Source organism: Bactrocera dorsalis, chromosome 3, assembly GCF_023373825.1.
Source record: "Bactrocera dorsalis isolate Fly_Bdor chromosome 3, ASM2337382v1, whole genome shotgun sequence".
NCBI lineage: Eukaryota > Metazoa > Arthropoda > Insecta > Diptera > Tephritidae > Bactrocera > Bactrocera dorsalis.
This window is the reverse complement of record NC_064305.1, coordinates 7,670,014-7,685,853: the sequence shown is the minus strand read 5'-3', so window position 1 is coordinate 7,685,853 and position 15,840 is coordinate 7,670,014. Positions and strand designations below refer to the sequence as shown.

At 30.5% G+C, this 15,840-nt stretch overlaps 1 protein-coding gene across 18 annotated transcripts in view; it reads left to right on the top strand.

Moving 5' to 3' along the window:
* LOC105226885 (serine/threonine-protein kinase MARK2) overlaps positions 1 to 15,840 on the top strand; it is a 53,934-nt gene that overhangs the window by 32,060 nt on the left and 6,034 nt on the right. For 8 of the 18 annotated variants that reach the window (XM_049453866.1, XM_049453853.1, XM_029550462.2 and 5 more), the window contains 11 exons: positions 590 to 805; positions 876 to 1,096; positions 1,170 to 1,451; positions 2,109 to 2,293; positions 3,741 to 3,853; positions 3,932 to 4,112; positions 4,905 to 5,031; positions 5,129 to 5,256; positions 5,319 to 5,481; positions 9,186 to 9,256; positions 11,796 to 11,919. In XM_049453866.1, the coding sequence (XP_049309823.1) occupies positions 590 to 805; positions 876 to 1,096; positions 1,170 to 1,451; positions 2,109 to 2,293; positions 3,741 to 3,853; positions 3,932 to 4,112; positions 4,905 to 5,031; positions 5,129 to 5,256; positions 5,319 to 5,481; positions 9,186 to 9,256; positions 11,796 to 11,919 (1,811 nt within the window). Of the gene's footprint in view, positions 1 to 589; positions 806 to 875; positions 1,097 to 1,169; positions 1,452 to 2,108; positions 2,303 to 3,740; positions 3,854 to 3,931; positions 4,113 to 4,880; positions 5,032 to 5,128; positions 5,257 to 5,318; positions 5,482 to 6,346; positions 6,458 to 9,185; positions 9,257 to 11,795; positions 11,920 to 15,840 lie in introns of all 18 variants that reach the window. The other 10 variants (XM_049453851.1, XM_049453857.1, XM_049453852.1 and 7 more) reach the window with 7 other exon arrangements.

Here is a 15,840-nt window from a genome sequence, read left to right as displayed (position 1 = left end):
TTTTTACTTACAAAATTGTTGTGGTAAAATTATATAATATCGGTGAAATGAACGTTGTAGAATTGGATAATAACTCAAATCCACACGGCTATTTTATTTATAAAACTAAACAAATACACTTTGAATAAAAATATAATACAAAATTTAAAATCAACTAATAACAGGTATTTACGAAACCCACAAGTAACCAACTAGTTTGCTGAAAACATTGAACAACCAATGGGTAATATGATGCTTTAGACCTTGCAGACATATTTTTTTAGTGATTTTTTTGGCATAATAAGTATAAGAACATGTTTCAAAATTCACATGAAGTTTTTTTTATAAAAAATATAAATTAAAGTCGACTTACATAGCTAAAAACACGAAGCATTTAAAGCTGTTGTGCATATTATTGCATTATAATATAAACTGTAATATTTTATATAAAGAAATGTTTCATGTGATTATCAGAAAGATGTCAGAAAATATGTTACTTACACTTACACACCCACATACACTATACATAATTAAATTATACATTATTTATATATTATGTAAAAATGTTTTAGCACAGTTAATTTTACAAATGTGGTTTTCTCATTTTTAGGGCTCTCCTAATATGCAGCTGCGCACCAGTGCACCAATGCGTTGGCGTGCCACAGAGGAACATATTGGAAAGTATAAGCTTATAAAAACAATCGGTAAAGGCAATTTCGCTAAAGTAAAATTAGCTAAGCACTTGCCAACTGGTAAAGAAGTGGCTATCAAGATTATTGACAAAACCCAATTGAATCCGGGATCTCTACAGAAACTCTTTAGAGAAGTAAGTAGCGAAAATTGAAACAATCACAATTAAAAAAGTACGAAATATTAAATGTGAATTTCCATAACAGGTTAGAATTATGAAGATGCTCGATCATCCAAACATCGTGAAGCTTTTCCAAGTTATCGAAACCGAAAAGACATTATATCTGGTTATGGAGTATGCGTCCGGCGGTGAAGTATTCGATTATCTTGTCTTGCATGGTCGAATGAAGGAGAAGGAAGCTCGTGTAAAATTCAGGCAAATCGTGTCGGCTGTACAGTATTGTCATCAAAAGAGAATTATACACAGGTTTGTGTTTTTTGGTGTTTTATAAATAAAAAATATTTTTTTTTTCTAATTAACATTTATTTATTTTATAAAGGGATTTGAAAGCGGAGAATCTGTTGTTAGACAGCGAATTGAATATAAAGATAGCAGATTTTGGTTTTTCAAATGAGTTCACACCCGGCTCTAAATTGGATACATTTTGTGGCAGTCCACCATATGCTGCACCTGAATTATTTCAGGGAAAGAAATATGATGGTCCTGAGGTGGACGTTTGGTCTTTGGGCGTAATTTTATACACATTAGTTAGTGGTTCATTGCCATTTGATGGTTCCACATTAAGAGAACTACGCGAACGTGTACTCAGAGGCAAATATAGGTAGGTCGTATGCTTAGTCAAAAGGTGTTATAACCACACTTTTTTATTATTTATTTTTGTTATTAGAATTAATTATTTTTACTCATTAATATTATATTTTAATTATTAGGCGTCTTTTATTTGACCAGCAAATGAAGCTTATTTTGTATGGAAGATTTAGCCAACATAATTATGTTGGCTTGTCATAAGCTATCAAAGCTTATATCTATAGCTAGAGGCATTGCCAATTCATCGTTTTTTCCCTTCACAATAGCTTTGATTTTTCCAAAAAAAAAGTAGTTGGCAATAACGATAAAGTTCATGACAGATGAAAATGTAAACAAACCAAAATTACCAAATTTTGTGTTTTGTTTAAGTTAAAATTAATACAAATATGAACATTTGTTATAAATTTTTTTGTATTAATATCATCAAATGAAATAAATATTTTTATATAGTAATTAAATATTTAACACGCCTATTAATATATTGTTTGTTTAATTATTTCACCTTAAACTTATTCTTATTTATATATGTTATTTTAATTAATTACTTTTACTTATTAATATTATTTTTTAATTATTAATACATTTTATGTTTAATTATTCCGCCTTAACGCTTTCTAAACTCGCCTTAACACTTTGAAATTTATCACTACATAATGTTTTTCTTAAATAGGATTCCTTTCTATATGTCAACTGACTGTGAAAATTTACTTCGTAAATTCCTTGTATTGAATCCAGCCAAACGCGCCAGTCTGGAAACTATAATGAGTGATAAATGGATGAATATGGGGTTTGAAGATGACGAATTAAAACCCTATATCGAACCAAAACAAGATCTAGCTGATCCCAAACGGATAGGTAAGACGGGTACTGTACACAAAATAATACCTTGACTTTATTTGTGTGTAGTTAGATAGAAGTGTTTTTTTCCCCCATTAATGCCCGCATGCATTTTCAATTATCCAAAAAGTATTATAATATACATATGACTTTATTTTTGAATTGGGTGAACAAGTATTAACAAATGAATTGTGATTATGCTGATTTTTAAGTGAATTAGCTAAAATTTTGTACAGACAAACAAACTATGTGCAATAAGGTCTAATGAAAATTTATTTTTAAAATGTATAATATACAAATATATAGAAAATTGTTTTCGATAATAATTTGTGCGTTTTCTTCTATATTACGGAAGGATAAATGTTGTGCCCAAATACAATTTTTTTTTTCTGAAAATTTTTTTCCTATATGTGTGTATATAATTTGTTTTAGATACGTATTTCCTTATGCGAATTTTAAATTGTAGTTTACATATTGTTTGTATCTCTAAACAAATAAGTACATATAAATACTTTCCTAACTCATTTGAAACGATGTAAATACCAATAGTACAAAAAATTCGTGCTCGAGCCAACAACAAATGTTGAAGTTGCGATTTATCATTGTGAGTATAAATTAAACTTGAATTTCCATTAAAAAAATACAATAAAATAAAAAAACATTTAAAGGCCACATAAAACTACAACACATACAAATGAAGTGTATGTACACATGAATCAAATGGTACACATGGCATACTATTATGTCGCATATGTTTGTGTTTGTCAATTTACAATCGGCTAAATTGGTTATAAATGCGTTATGTTGAAAGCGGCGCTATAAATTTTTGTAAATTTACAGATTTATTTAAATCGAAGACAAATTAACATTTAGGCAGCTACTTAAGTGAAAAGTTGGGATATAGTAAGGTTGAAGTTACACACGACTCAGATGCTTTGCAACACGTAATAAACTTAATAGAAGTATATAAAAGCCGAGATAGAAATTTCGTATTTCAAACACATTTGTATACATAAATAAGCATTTGAAAATTACATGTTTCTCTATAAACTACTTTATGGTTACTTTTTAAGTTTTTTTGTATGAAAAAACAAAATATTTAAACGCCAAAATAGCTGAAACTTCCTTTACAAACAATTTCAAATTTTGTACAAAGCCAGCAAAGTTCGAAAACCATTTAAAAAATAACATCTGAACATTTGTTACAAAAGCGCCTTCCATGGAATTCAATAGAAATCACTTTTACAACACACATAAATTATGCCAGACTAACGCTTTGTGAGTGACTACCTACGTAAATGTTAAACAACGTATACAACCCAATCCTCTTTAGTAATTTGAAAACTAGATTTTTCTTAAAAAAAAAATATAATAATGACCACAATTTGTTGGGCATTAATAAGCACACATTTCACACAAATATCTAACACAAACCTTTTCTTCCAATGAACTCAACAAACTGCAGAGGCTCTAGTGGCAATGGGTTATAACAGACAGGATATTGAAGTTTCACTCTCCCAGGTGCGATACGATGATGTCTTCGCTACTTATCTGTTATTGGGCAGAAAAAGCACAGATGTAAGTGTTAACTTTAACGAAACGAAAACACAAACATTATTTTTTTATAATTTTATTTAAACATATGCCAATTTACAGCCTGAAAGTGATGGTTCGCGTTCTGGTTCGTCACTATCGTTGCGTAATATGGGTGGAAATGATACGGGCGCTAATACGAATGCGTCCGCACAGAGTCCCACACATCGTGGTGTACACCGGAGTATTTCCGCTTCAAATACGAAACCAAGTCGACGTGCTTCATCTGGCGCTGAAACACTACGTAAGTGACTGATTTTGTTTTGTTGTTTTAAATCCTAGTCATAGTAGTTGCAATTAAATCATTGTAGTTGTAGCGCATTTACGAAAAATACGCTTTTGGAAATTTGCTATCGCTAAATCTGCGAACAAAAAAAAATTTAAAATTTTTGAATAAATTAAAAAAAGATTCATTTATAACAATTCGCTTGCATTTCAATTATTTTAACACTAGGTCTGTCCCTTAAGTCTCACTTTCCTTCTGCAGCGTTAAGTAATTCTTTCGTATTTCGGATTTAGCGTTAACAAATTTCAGAGCTGACTTTTCTACGCTTTGAATCTGGCTTTTATTCAAACAATATTTGGTTATTTGAAATACATAAATTAAAAAAAAAATTTATTTCAAAATCAACAAAATTTGCGCATAATTTCATACTTTATAAAATTAGTTTACGCTTATACATTTCAACTTATTTCAAATTTCGCAATTAATCATGCACTTTCTTCAAATATTGTACTCTCACTTGCAACGTAATCATACTTTATATCTCACTTGACAATACTCTTTGTATCGTATTATCCAGATTTCTCATAAATTGTTTTAAAGCAGCGCTACATACGCACAATTTGTATATATGCACACATGTGCATACATACGCACGTGCTATATGCAAATGAGGATAAAGTTTGTATAGTAAATTATTGTTTCTATTAATGCCCACATAGATATTTTCAAATCATCTAACACATTTTTTTTACCAAACAATGCAATTCATAATTTTATGATGTTTAGAAATCTTTCAACGTTTTATCGCAGGTGTTGGCCCAACTAATGCGGCAACAAATGCTGTAGCTACAGCTGCTCCTGGTGCTATAAATGCGGCGCCGTCCAACAACAATTACGGCGGAACTGGTTCTGGTTCATCCGCTGAGCGCTCTTCAATGTAAGTTATTTGAGTAATGTAAACAATTTCAAATAATATTCGCATATTTTACACATTTTTATGCATTATTCGACTTCTTTCGTTTTATTTCTTGCAGTAGTAGCAACTTTAAACGCCAAAACACAATTGATTCGGCCACAATAAAGGAAAATACTGCGCGGCTGGCAGTACAAAATCACAGACCCACATCAGCTACTCAAAAGCTTTTAACAACCGCGGATACAAGTAATTTCTGTTTGAATTTTATAGTTTAACTAAATTCTACGCCTGTTTCAACAATTTTGCAGCACTCAACAGCCCTGCGAAGCCGCGCACTTCAACAAAATACGACACATCAAATACTAATCGCACTACCGTGGGCACAAGCGGTATGATACCACGTCGTTCCACCACATTATATGAAAAGACTTCATCAACTGAAAAAACGAATGCATTGCCAGCGGAAACAAAGTAAGTGCTATGTTACGAACTCAAATGAAAACAATGATTTTCTGTCGAAGTTTTTTTTTAAACCCGATGTGTTTTTTATACTGCGCGTTAAAAAAAATCATTAATATAAAATTCATTTTTATAACCCTGCAAATGTCTGAGTACTTTGAAATTTGTTTGAAAAAAACAACACCCAACAGTGAGAGATTCCAATCAGTTTGGCTATTTAAGAAAATTTCAAAAATTAATATACAGGTATATAATGTAGATTATATAATTAAAAACAACATCAGTATATAGGTATTAGTGACATATCATTGATCATCTTGGACATATACAGTTTTGTTGGTAAATTTACACGGAGGCGACTACACCCTACACAATTGAGCCAGTATTTAAACGGGACATTGTAATATAGTTATTTGCAAATGCAAGTAAATGGAAATTCTATATATATATACATATATAAATGCATTCCAGATTTACAAAAACTCATCAGCTTTTGTACTATATAATTTTTCATATAAAAAACGCCATTTAATTTGTTTTTAGACACATTTTTCAGTTGTTGGGCATACACTTATGCGTGTAAATATATGTATATACACATAATTTTTCATCATATTATCGTAATTAAGTAAGCAGTTAATTCGCGTAATTATATTTTTGGGGAAATGTAAAATAATTTGATTTCAAATATTCTTTTCAAACCATCGTCTCTTGCATATTTTTACAAAATTATGTCTAAAAATACACATTTCTAATACTTTTTAAACTGTCACATTTTCCAAACTTGAGTGTCTTGTAATAGCAGCTTTTTGAAAAATTACCATCTTTTGTCGATTCGATTTTTCTGAAATTAATCTTTCTTGAAACGCACAATTAGTGGATCTGCCAACTCTACAGGAAAAGGCCATGTTAAAAGCGCCTCTGTCTCCAGCCCTGGCTCGACCGCTGAGGGAGGAGTCGCTGTTTCCAATGAAACACTCGGAACGAGGTATAAGACATAACACTTACAAAAACAAAAAACATAATAACCAACCATTTACACAATTTGCTTAGTATAGATTATTTGATTTCGTCTTATAGCTAAACACATTTAATTGCTATTGATTTCAACAATAACAGTACAAAAAAATTCAATGAGAACTCTATGTTGTGAGGCCAACTCAAACACCTGTTGAGTGAAGTTACATATTTTCAGTGCCTTTTCAACACTCGTACATTAGCGCGAGGTTATAACACTTCAATTCAAGAATTTCACTATTTTTTTTTGTTGTCAAAAATACATTTTTATATTAAAAATTTCAACTTGTTCACTCAGCATCTAAAATGTTCCATATGTTGTAATTCATCTATCTCTCTCTTATTGACAACTGCTGTTTTTAGTGTATTGACGAAAAACGAGTTAATGGCAACTCTAATTTTTGTTTATAAATATATATTTTCATATTTGCAATTTTATTTTTCTTATAACTAAGTATTTTCTTTTTTCTTGCTTCCCAACATTTTGTCTGGATTATACAATATCAACATTTAACGCGGCTGTACTTGAACTATGCGAATATACGCCATGTGCACGCTTCTTCAATGCTACTTCAATGCGGTGAGTGTAAAAATTCAAAGTTCTTAAAATTCAAATAATTAGTGAATGGTCGTATGTACTCAAAAGCTAAGCTCTGCACTGTATTTTGTTGTATATTAGTTTAGAGTAACGTTAATTATTTTAAATTATTTTTAATTACCATAAATGATTAGATAGTGCTAAAAAGTGCAAGGAAGGTCGTGGCATTAAGTTCGTGCTAAAGACTAGCGAAGGTTTGAGCGTGTAAAATTAAAATTTTCTTAATAAACAATTAATATTTTGGCGTTACTCCTGTAATGACAACATTCTTAAGCATTAAGTTTAGCAACACAGAAATTTTATATAATTTTAATGAAAATCTTCAAGTTGTTTAGCAACTAACAAATTGCATAAAGTTTTATTTTTACAAAAAATGTATTATATTTTTTACAATAACGCTATTTTTTAACACCTGTTTTTACTGTATTACTGATATTGGCGTATTTATATTTTTAGGCGTGTAATTTTTAAAGTAGCTTCGTTGAGTGTTAAAGTGCAATGTTCATAATTGGTATAAATATATTTATTTATTTTATTTTTGCATCGTTATGCTTTTATATTTATCTTTTTTCGGCTTAGTACTCTAAAAATATTTAGCTTTATGCATTTGCGCTAAGTTTTCTTCAACTCAATGCTGCTTCGGTTGCATTTTTTATTAATTGTAATCGAAAAAAAATCTTCGTTCAAGAATTGTAGCTCAAAGACCTGTGTATAATTTCATGAAGAACCGTTCAGTAGTTCTTGAGAAATCTTGCCAACCGACGGCGCACTTAGCCTAGCCAGCCTCGAGCCCACAAGTTCTCAAGGCTATATCTTCGAAACTATTACTCGGATCAACTTGAAAATTTAGCACAATATTCTAGGGGTTTTATAAAACTTAATAAAAAATTCTATTTTTCAAAAAAAATGTAACAGTACGGGAAAAAATACTTTTAAAGTAAAGAAAAAAGTAGTTTTTGTAAAATCATAATCGAATTTATTGAATAATTGTTTTATTTTATTTTATTTTCATTTATGCATACTCCATATCATTAGAACTTTCAACGCTTGTACATATGTATATAGAATTATATATCGAAAAATATTTTAAATTTTGATTTTGCATTCTACTAGACTGTTTCATAATTATAATGCTTGTTCATTGGCGTGATTATTATTTTTTTTTGGTAAGCATTTTATAAATATTAAGCTTGTTTATTGACTTTTTTTATAAAAAAATTATTTCAAAATTCCATTGCAAAATATGCCGAAATTTTTTTTTTACTAAAAAATATATTTTTTTTATAAACAATTAATTTCAAAATTCCATGCAAAAACATTTATTACATTTTTTGTATTTTAAGCAAAGTAAACTTATTATTATTATTTTTTATATTTATTAAGCTTGTTTTTTAGCTTATTATTTTTTAATTTTTCTTATAAACAATTAATTTCAAAATTCCATGCAAAAACATGACGAAATTTTTTATTAAATTTTATATATTTTAAGCAAATATGCCAATATTGTGGAAACTTCATGAAGTTTAGTCCATGGCAAACGTGTAACATTAGGTTATAGTACTAATCAATGTAAATATAAATATATACGTCAATTAGCTTAAGCTGCCAAACATTTAATGCAATCTTAATTATATATATGTATGTGCACTTTATTTAAAAATTTTAATTTCGTTGTTTTTTAATTTACGTTTTTTATTCTTATTTCTCTTACGCATGAAAACACATATTGGACATCGCTACGATCTCAAATCCAACATGAACTACCTATTTTGCTGCCTAACTGTTTGTTCGCTTACCGTTCCATCCTGTTCAATTGTGATTACAAATCAAATCAAAACAAAACTGACCACCACCACCACATGTACATGCCCATCTCGAATATTAAAAAATAAAATCAATAAAATAAAAAAATATATGTATATATACATATGGCAAATAATCCAACGCGCTTTGCTCCTACAACGATTTGTTTACATTTAATATATATAATCACATGTGTGTGTGTCTATTATGTGTACATCCTTGGACGCAATCAAATCATGCATTTAATATAAAAACAATACAAAAAAAAAAAAACAAATAGTTTCCTCAAACAACTTAGAATGACGTCGGCTGTTAAGTCTAGCAGGCATTTCCCCAGGAATGTGCCATTACGATCAACCTTTCATTCTGGTGAGTTGTCCCTTTTTAAATTTAGACTTTTTAATCTATGTAAAGCATACTGATCTTTTTTTATAATTATATAAATAAAGATATACATATTAAATAACGAAAATAAATCTAAAAAAATAATAGAAATTAGTAAGCTAAATTTTAATTTTTCACATTGGCTTCAATAAAAAAAAGCACCAACAATTCAAAATACATATTTTTTCAATATAAAATTAATGTTTTCTGTTCGAACACATGGTTTTCATAGTCAATGCACAGCCACTTTAGAACGTGTTGAACAAATTCTAACCATAGTTTATAGTGAAATTACGTATATCCATAGTATATACTACAATAATAATTTCGAAAATTTATATGTTTAGCTAAAGTATCTTAAAATTATGCAAACAAAAATTGGGGTGGTTTTTAAGAGTATTAAGAAAAAATATGATTAAATCTTTCTGCGGACTGCGGACACACTACTTAACCAAAATGTACGGACATGCTTTGTTTATTGAGTTACTAAAAGAAGCTTACAGCCAACGCGGCAAAAAAACGCTTTTCATCGCCTTTATAAAAACATACATCTTCATTACTGCAGCGCGGCGGTCGCTTACACACAACTCATGTTTTTCATATATTACAACTTGTTTAATTATACGCGTATTACTCATTGCGAAATCTTTTTATAGCTGTTACCGTTCATATATTAGCCAATTTGCATTGCAGGTATCGGCGCAGTAATCATATTTACATATAAATAATACGGCTTATGGCTTATTTTTATTACAAATGCGCAGCCGTTATTAAGTTGCCGCCTCAACTTATTTAATTGGTTCAATTTTAATTCGGAAATAAAATATTTTAAGCTTATGCGCTACTGCTCGCGCTGTTGTGTGGCCATTAACAAAATTCGTCATTTACCCGCAAACGATCTATGGAAAATAAAGGAGCGCTTCTTTTCATACACTGTCAAACATTACTGTTCACTTTTCCAATTCGTTTTCGTTAAGAAATTTCGTTTCTTAAGATAATTTATTTCAAAGCATGCCATTATAAATATTTTCATATAATTTTTCTTGCAGATATTTGTGTTGTGCTACTTAAAAATTTATTTATATTCGTTTTTCCAAGCACTTGAATACTCGACGTTAAGGATATTGAATTGAATTTCAGTGATTTAGCTAGTTAATAAGCATAAAAGTTAATTGCATAGGTATATAGGTCGCATTTGGAGGCGGTTTGCAGGTTTACAAGTCCTAATTAAGGTGTTATATCCACTTTTGAATTTTAATAATCGATTTCTTTTTCTCATGTGTATCAAGTGTACATATATTTGAGAATATTCTACGAAGTTGAACCGGCAAATAATTCTAGAGATATGAGCGTATTTATTTAGGGCACAATAAACTTTAGAACGCCGTGCAAAATCCTTATTTAAGCTCATTGCTGTGTGCGTATTTATTGAAGTGTTTAAATTAGTGTAATCGGCGTCAAAACTTTAAACTCGTTTTTCTCTCGAAATGCTACTTTGAGCATCGGCGAATGAAATATCTGATAATTGGCTGGGCTCGTTCGATTTCACACAACCTTCTAAGTTAAATTTGTCAAGTAATGATCGAGGGAATTAAATACAAAATAATTTCGATTTCTAAAGCCTAAGCCACCCTGAGTGCAAATTTTTTCACAAAAAGTGTAATTTTCTGCGAGCCGCCTATTTTCAAAAATATGTAAAAATTTGTACTAATTCTTCGATGTGTTTTTTTAATGTGAAATAATTTTAGCAGATACCTTTATGTTGTTGTTATTGTAGCGATCAAAATCTGCCAAGTTAACAGTCCTTGGTCGGATAAAAATACGGGTCCGTTCCGGTTACGTAGATCCGACTGTTGTGGGACCAGCTGCGTCACCGCCAGCCATATTTCTTTCGCAAGTCTTTCTGGAACTCGTCTAGGGGGTCAAGGGACTCCAACATTTTTTTCGATTATTAAAAGTACATTAAATTTTGTAAATGTAATTTTTTAATTATTTTATTAAGTAAAATGACACTTCAAAAAATTACTTTTTTCTGACTTGCAAGTGGATATCACCCCTTAACTTAGAAATTACTTGTCAGTATTTTTATACTCTCGCAACAAAGTTGCTAAGGAAAGTATTATAGTTTTGTTAGTTTTATTTTTATTTTTTTTAAGTAAATTTCTCTTTCTACGTTCAAGACTTTAGCCACAGCATAATATTTGTTGAAATTCGCGTTTTTTGGGGTTAATTGCCAATAGTAATATTCAAATATTGTAATAAACGGAATGTATTGTTGTTATGTATTTTATTTCATATACTCTTTAATTGTTACCATAAGGGAATTATATACATATATAACTATAGTAAAATTTAGTTAAAAGCTCAAATAAATGAACGCGCCTTCAGGCGTCTACATATTTGTCGTAAAATATTAAATTTATAACTGTCATTCTATTCTTTTCTACCATAATTTTCATTTTTCTCTGCTTTGCTTACATTGCCCATCTAATAATGAACGCTTTCCAATCGAATCATTTTACAGGTCAAACAAGGACTAGAAACAATGCTGCTATGGAGTACTCCGGAACGAGTGGTGCATCGGGCGACTCACCACATCCAGGCAGAATGAGTTTTTTCTCGAAACTGTCATCCCGATTCAGTAAACGGTAAGTAGCAAAAAGCAAAACAAACAAAAAGCTTTAAAGCTTTAAATAAATTGTTGAAAAAGAAATAGTATTTAATTTGAAAATTGCATTTTTCACCCATTCTCAAATTCACAAATTCTTAATTTTTGTTGTGTAAATATAAATTTTGTAATTATTTATCAAAAACGTTTTGAAAGAGATGCTAAAGCATTAAATTAAATATCGTTGCTAATGTTGGGGGCAAGCAGTAGTGCGCTCTTATAGTTTTTTTCAACTATGCTAACTACTTATAATTTTGAAGAGAAGCGAGTTGTTTTTTTCTATAGCATGCCATATAAAGTAAATAAATGCAAATCATACGAGGGAACAGTTCATTTGCTGTATAAATGTAATAAAGTAAACCCGCATACATTTTTCGAATGTCCCACGTACATCAACATTAACACAAACTAATTTTCTTTGCGACATGCTGTGTTACAAACATTACTAATTACAGTTCTCAATTCTGCCATGTTCAGCATTAATTCATTTCAAGAAATTTATATGCATATCATACTAATTTATAATGGTAAATACCTTCATCTACCTGGTTGCGGCAGCGTGCATTATACATGAAAAAATATTCATCGTGACATGGGTGCTGGTTGTTGTCATACTTTTAGAATTAGCTTGTTTTTTAATAGACTGTGCGACACTCCAGGACATTGTTAATAACAATAATGTCAATTTTTGCTCAATGCAAAAGTTACGGCTTATACATTTGCAGAGCGCTTGGCAGTTTTTCAACTACAAAATCGTAATGTGGCTTAATGCTATCCTAAAATATCATAAGCACGTCCAAAGTGCTGATGATGATTTTTAATAATAAAATCAGCTATTTTATATACAAGTTCAGAAAGTAGAAGGCTTCTGCGATTACATATGATTAAATTGGACGTGAAAATGGAAGTCTTCTGAGATCACATATGCATAAATTTAGCTTGGACTGACAACATTTTCGCGAATTTAAATATAAATCTTTATTACCGCCTTTAAAACATGCTGCTTTTAAGCCTATACATTATGGTAACACGTAATCAAATTTTCTATACACTTGTTATATGACTCGGCTGGTGTGACCTTCCATTCCTTCAGCGATATTTTTTTTCGACTCGCTTTTGGTGCGCCATGCGCCAGTTTGTTTTACATTTCCACGTCATATTTATAAGCCAACGTCTCGTGACCATTAATTTTGCTTTTAATGGATATACACGGTCCTCATATACGTTGTGAAGCATCTCGTTTATGTTCTCTACTCGACGTCAAGTCTTTTGGTATCTGTCTAGTATTGGCACGCTTCATACCCAAAACTTATGCATCCATAAGTGAAATGGAGATCCTCTGCCATCTCTCTGATGTCAACACAACGATTTTCAAGCAGAGTTTCGAAACAGTTAAATGTTATCGCCATTAACGTTGGATATTCGCATGAAACAAGTTTTCGTTAACTTCTCGACCTTACTGAACACTTTGTGCCAGCCAAATTCCTTTGTTCGTAATAATTTATACTCCCAGAAACGCGTCTGCAACATTTCGAATAATTCCATAGCCGTGTTTTAATTGGAAACAAAAAATTTCAAACTAAATCGTTGCTCTTTTTTTGTTTTCTTTGTAAAAATCGCAGAACAACCTTTCTCGTCTTAAAAAATAGCGGCCAAACACACACAAATTGACATTTGGTGATAAAACTTCAAACGAACATAAAAATGGTGTACCAAGACTTTAACGAGTGTCACATATTTACTATTCTCCAATTATTATAGTAGCCGCTCACATAAAATTTCATTTAAAAAAATCACTTCAAATAAGGATGTATTAGTGTATGTACATGCATATTGGAAAATAATTAAGAAATATATAACTTTTGATTAACATAGTATTGTTACAGGCAAATGAAATAAATACACGAATTTTCGCATATGAGAAAATATAGTAAATAGGCTACAATTCAATCTAGTTGTGGGAAAGTGGTTAAGAAACATGAGTTCACAAAAACCTTCTAGAAAAATGTATTAAAGAGAAATTTCAAAAGCATATTTATTAAGTGCTTAAATTATTATTCGAAGTATACGAATGGAATTTAAGAAAAATCGTACTAAACAAATTTAAAAATCACTTTTAGAAAACAGTACACACATATTAGAAGGTTATAAAAGTCTCCAAAACATTTTCTGCTAATCATAATTTTTTCGTATAAAAAAGAAAAGTGTTTCTTTAGATAAAAAAAGTGACTTATTTTCATGAAGCCATTCACAATGGTAATTCACAAATATTTTTTTAACATTTAGCGTACATTATAAGTAGTTTTGTAGCAAAGTAGTCTTGAATATGGTTTTATGAACTTGTATGTAGTTCGAATACATTTTAGTCATATTTCAAAATATAGTAGCTTAGTAAAAATTTCGCTAGAAACTTAAAATCATGTTAATTAGAGTTAATTTTAGTGTGAATGTAGCGATACTTTTATTAAAAATGTTGGGCACACAAATTTCGACTCCGTCCTACCCAGTAAATATGTAGTATATTAACCAAAAGCGATAAGTAGCTATAGCGCAGCGTGTGAACTAGTCAAAAATAGTATTTTATGTCAGAATAGATCTCTTTAAGCATTTTTAATTATCGTAGCCGAGTTTGTTACTGCATTGAAGGGTAAAAACACAGTTGTGACGAAAATTTTCATGCTGAAAATGTTAATAAAATCTTCTAGCGGGTTTAAACACTTGACATACGTAAACATTCAATTTGTAATTTTTTGGTGCACCCTATAGATAACACGTTTCCCCCTGTTATGTTGTTATTATTTTTTATTTGTTATTTTGTTTTGCATGTATAAAATTTGTTTTCAAAGTTAGAGGTTTTTTGTTCTTACTAATCTTACAATTTTTATGATGCAGTGTGTGATATTAAATCGGTGGCGCTTGCGTGGTTAAACTTACTCGTCTTATTTTTTTTGGCAAATGGTTGAACACGAATGCCAAAAAGAAAATATATAATTAAATAAGCAACAACAAAATTTCGTATGAATCGCAGCTTTAATAGCTTTCACCAATAAAAAGCTTTCCATGCAACCTGTTATTTGCCATAGCGGTGCGATCTAAACAACATATACAGAGCTTGCAGCATTGCTTTCAGCAATAATCCTTGCCGCCATAATTTCTTGAAGATATCTTCTTAAATAAAAGAGTTTTTCATACAAGCACTTGATTTTGATCGCACAGGTTGTATGGCAGCTATAGTGGTCCGTTATCGGCGGTGCCGACAAATGAGAGAAAAGGACGTGTGTAAATTTCAGATCGATAACTCAAAAACTGAGGCACTAGTTCCTGTACGCTGTTATAAACTGGGCTGGCTATAACCGCGTAAGCGATGTCTACGCAATAAAGAAAATATTCCTGTATAAACAGACAGACGGGCATGTCTAAATCGACTCAGCTCGTCATTCTGCACATTTTTATATCTATATGCTTAGCAGGGTGTCCAATGTTTCCTTCTGTGTGTTAATATACCCTGTTCAACGTATAGAAATATTTTTATCAAGCAATAACGGATAACTAATGAAATTATACGCGCACGTCACTAATATTACTACTATTACACATTTGCATTTTTTATTACCAAAGCAGTTTGAATGTGTTATGCATGCCTTAATTAAACGATATAACTTTGCACTCGAAATTAATTGGCATGCCAGTCATCATGGAATTTTTTCAATATTTATATATTTTAAATAGCATTTTGTATAGGTGTGTCCTATGTACATACATATTTTTATGCAATTTTTTGTGCATTGAAGTGCTTTTTTGTTCAGCGCCACATATACGATAAATAAAATATGATATTTATTCACAAATAAATGCTGAAAATACCAAGAATGAGCGGGCAAACACAACTTAAATGGATAAA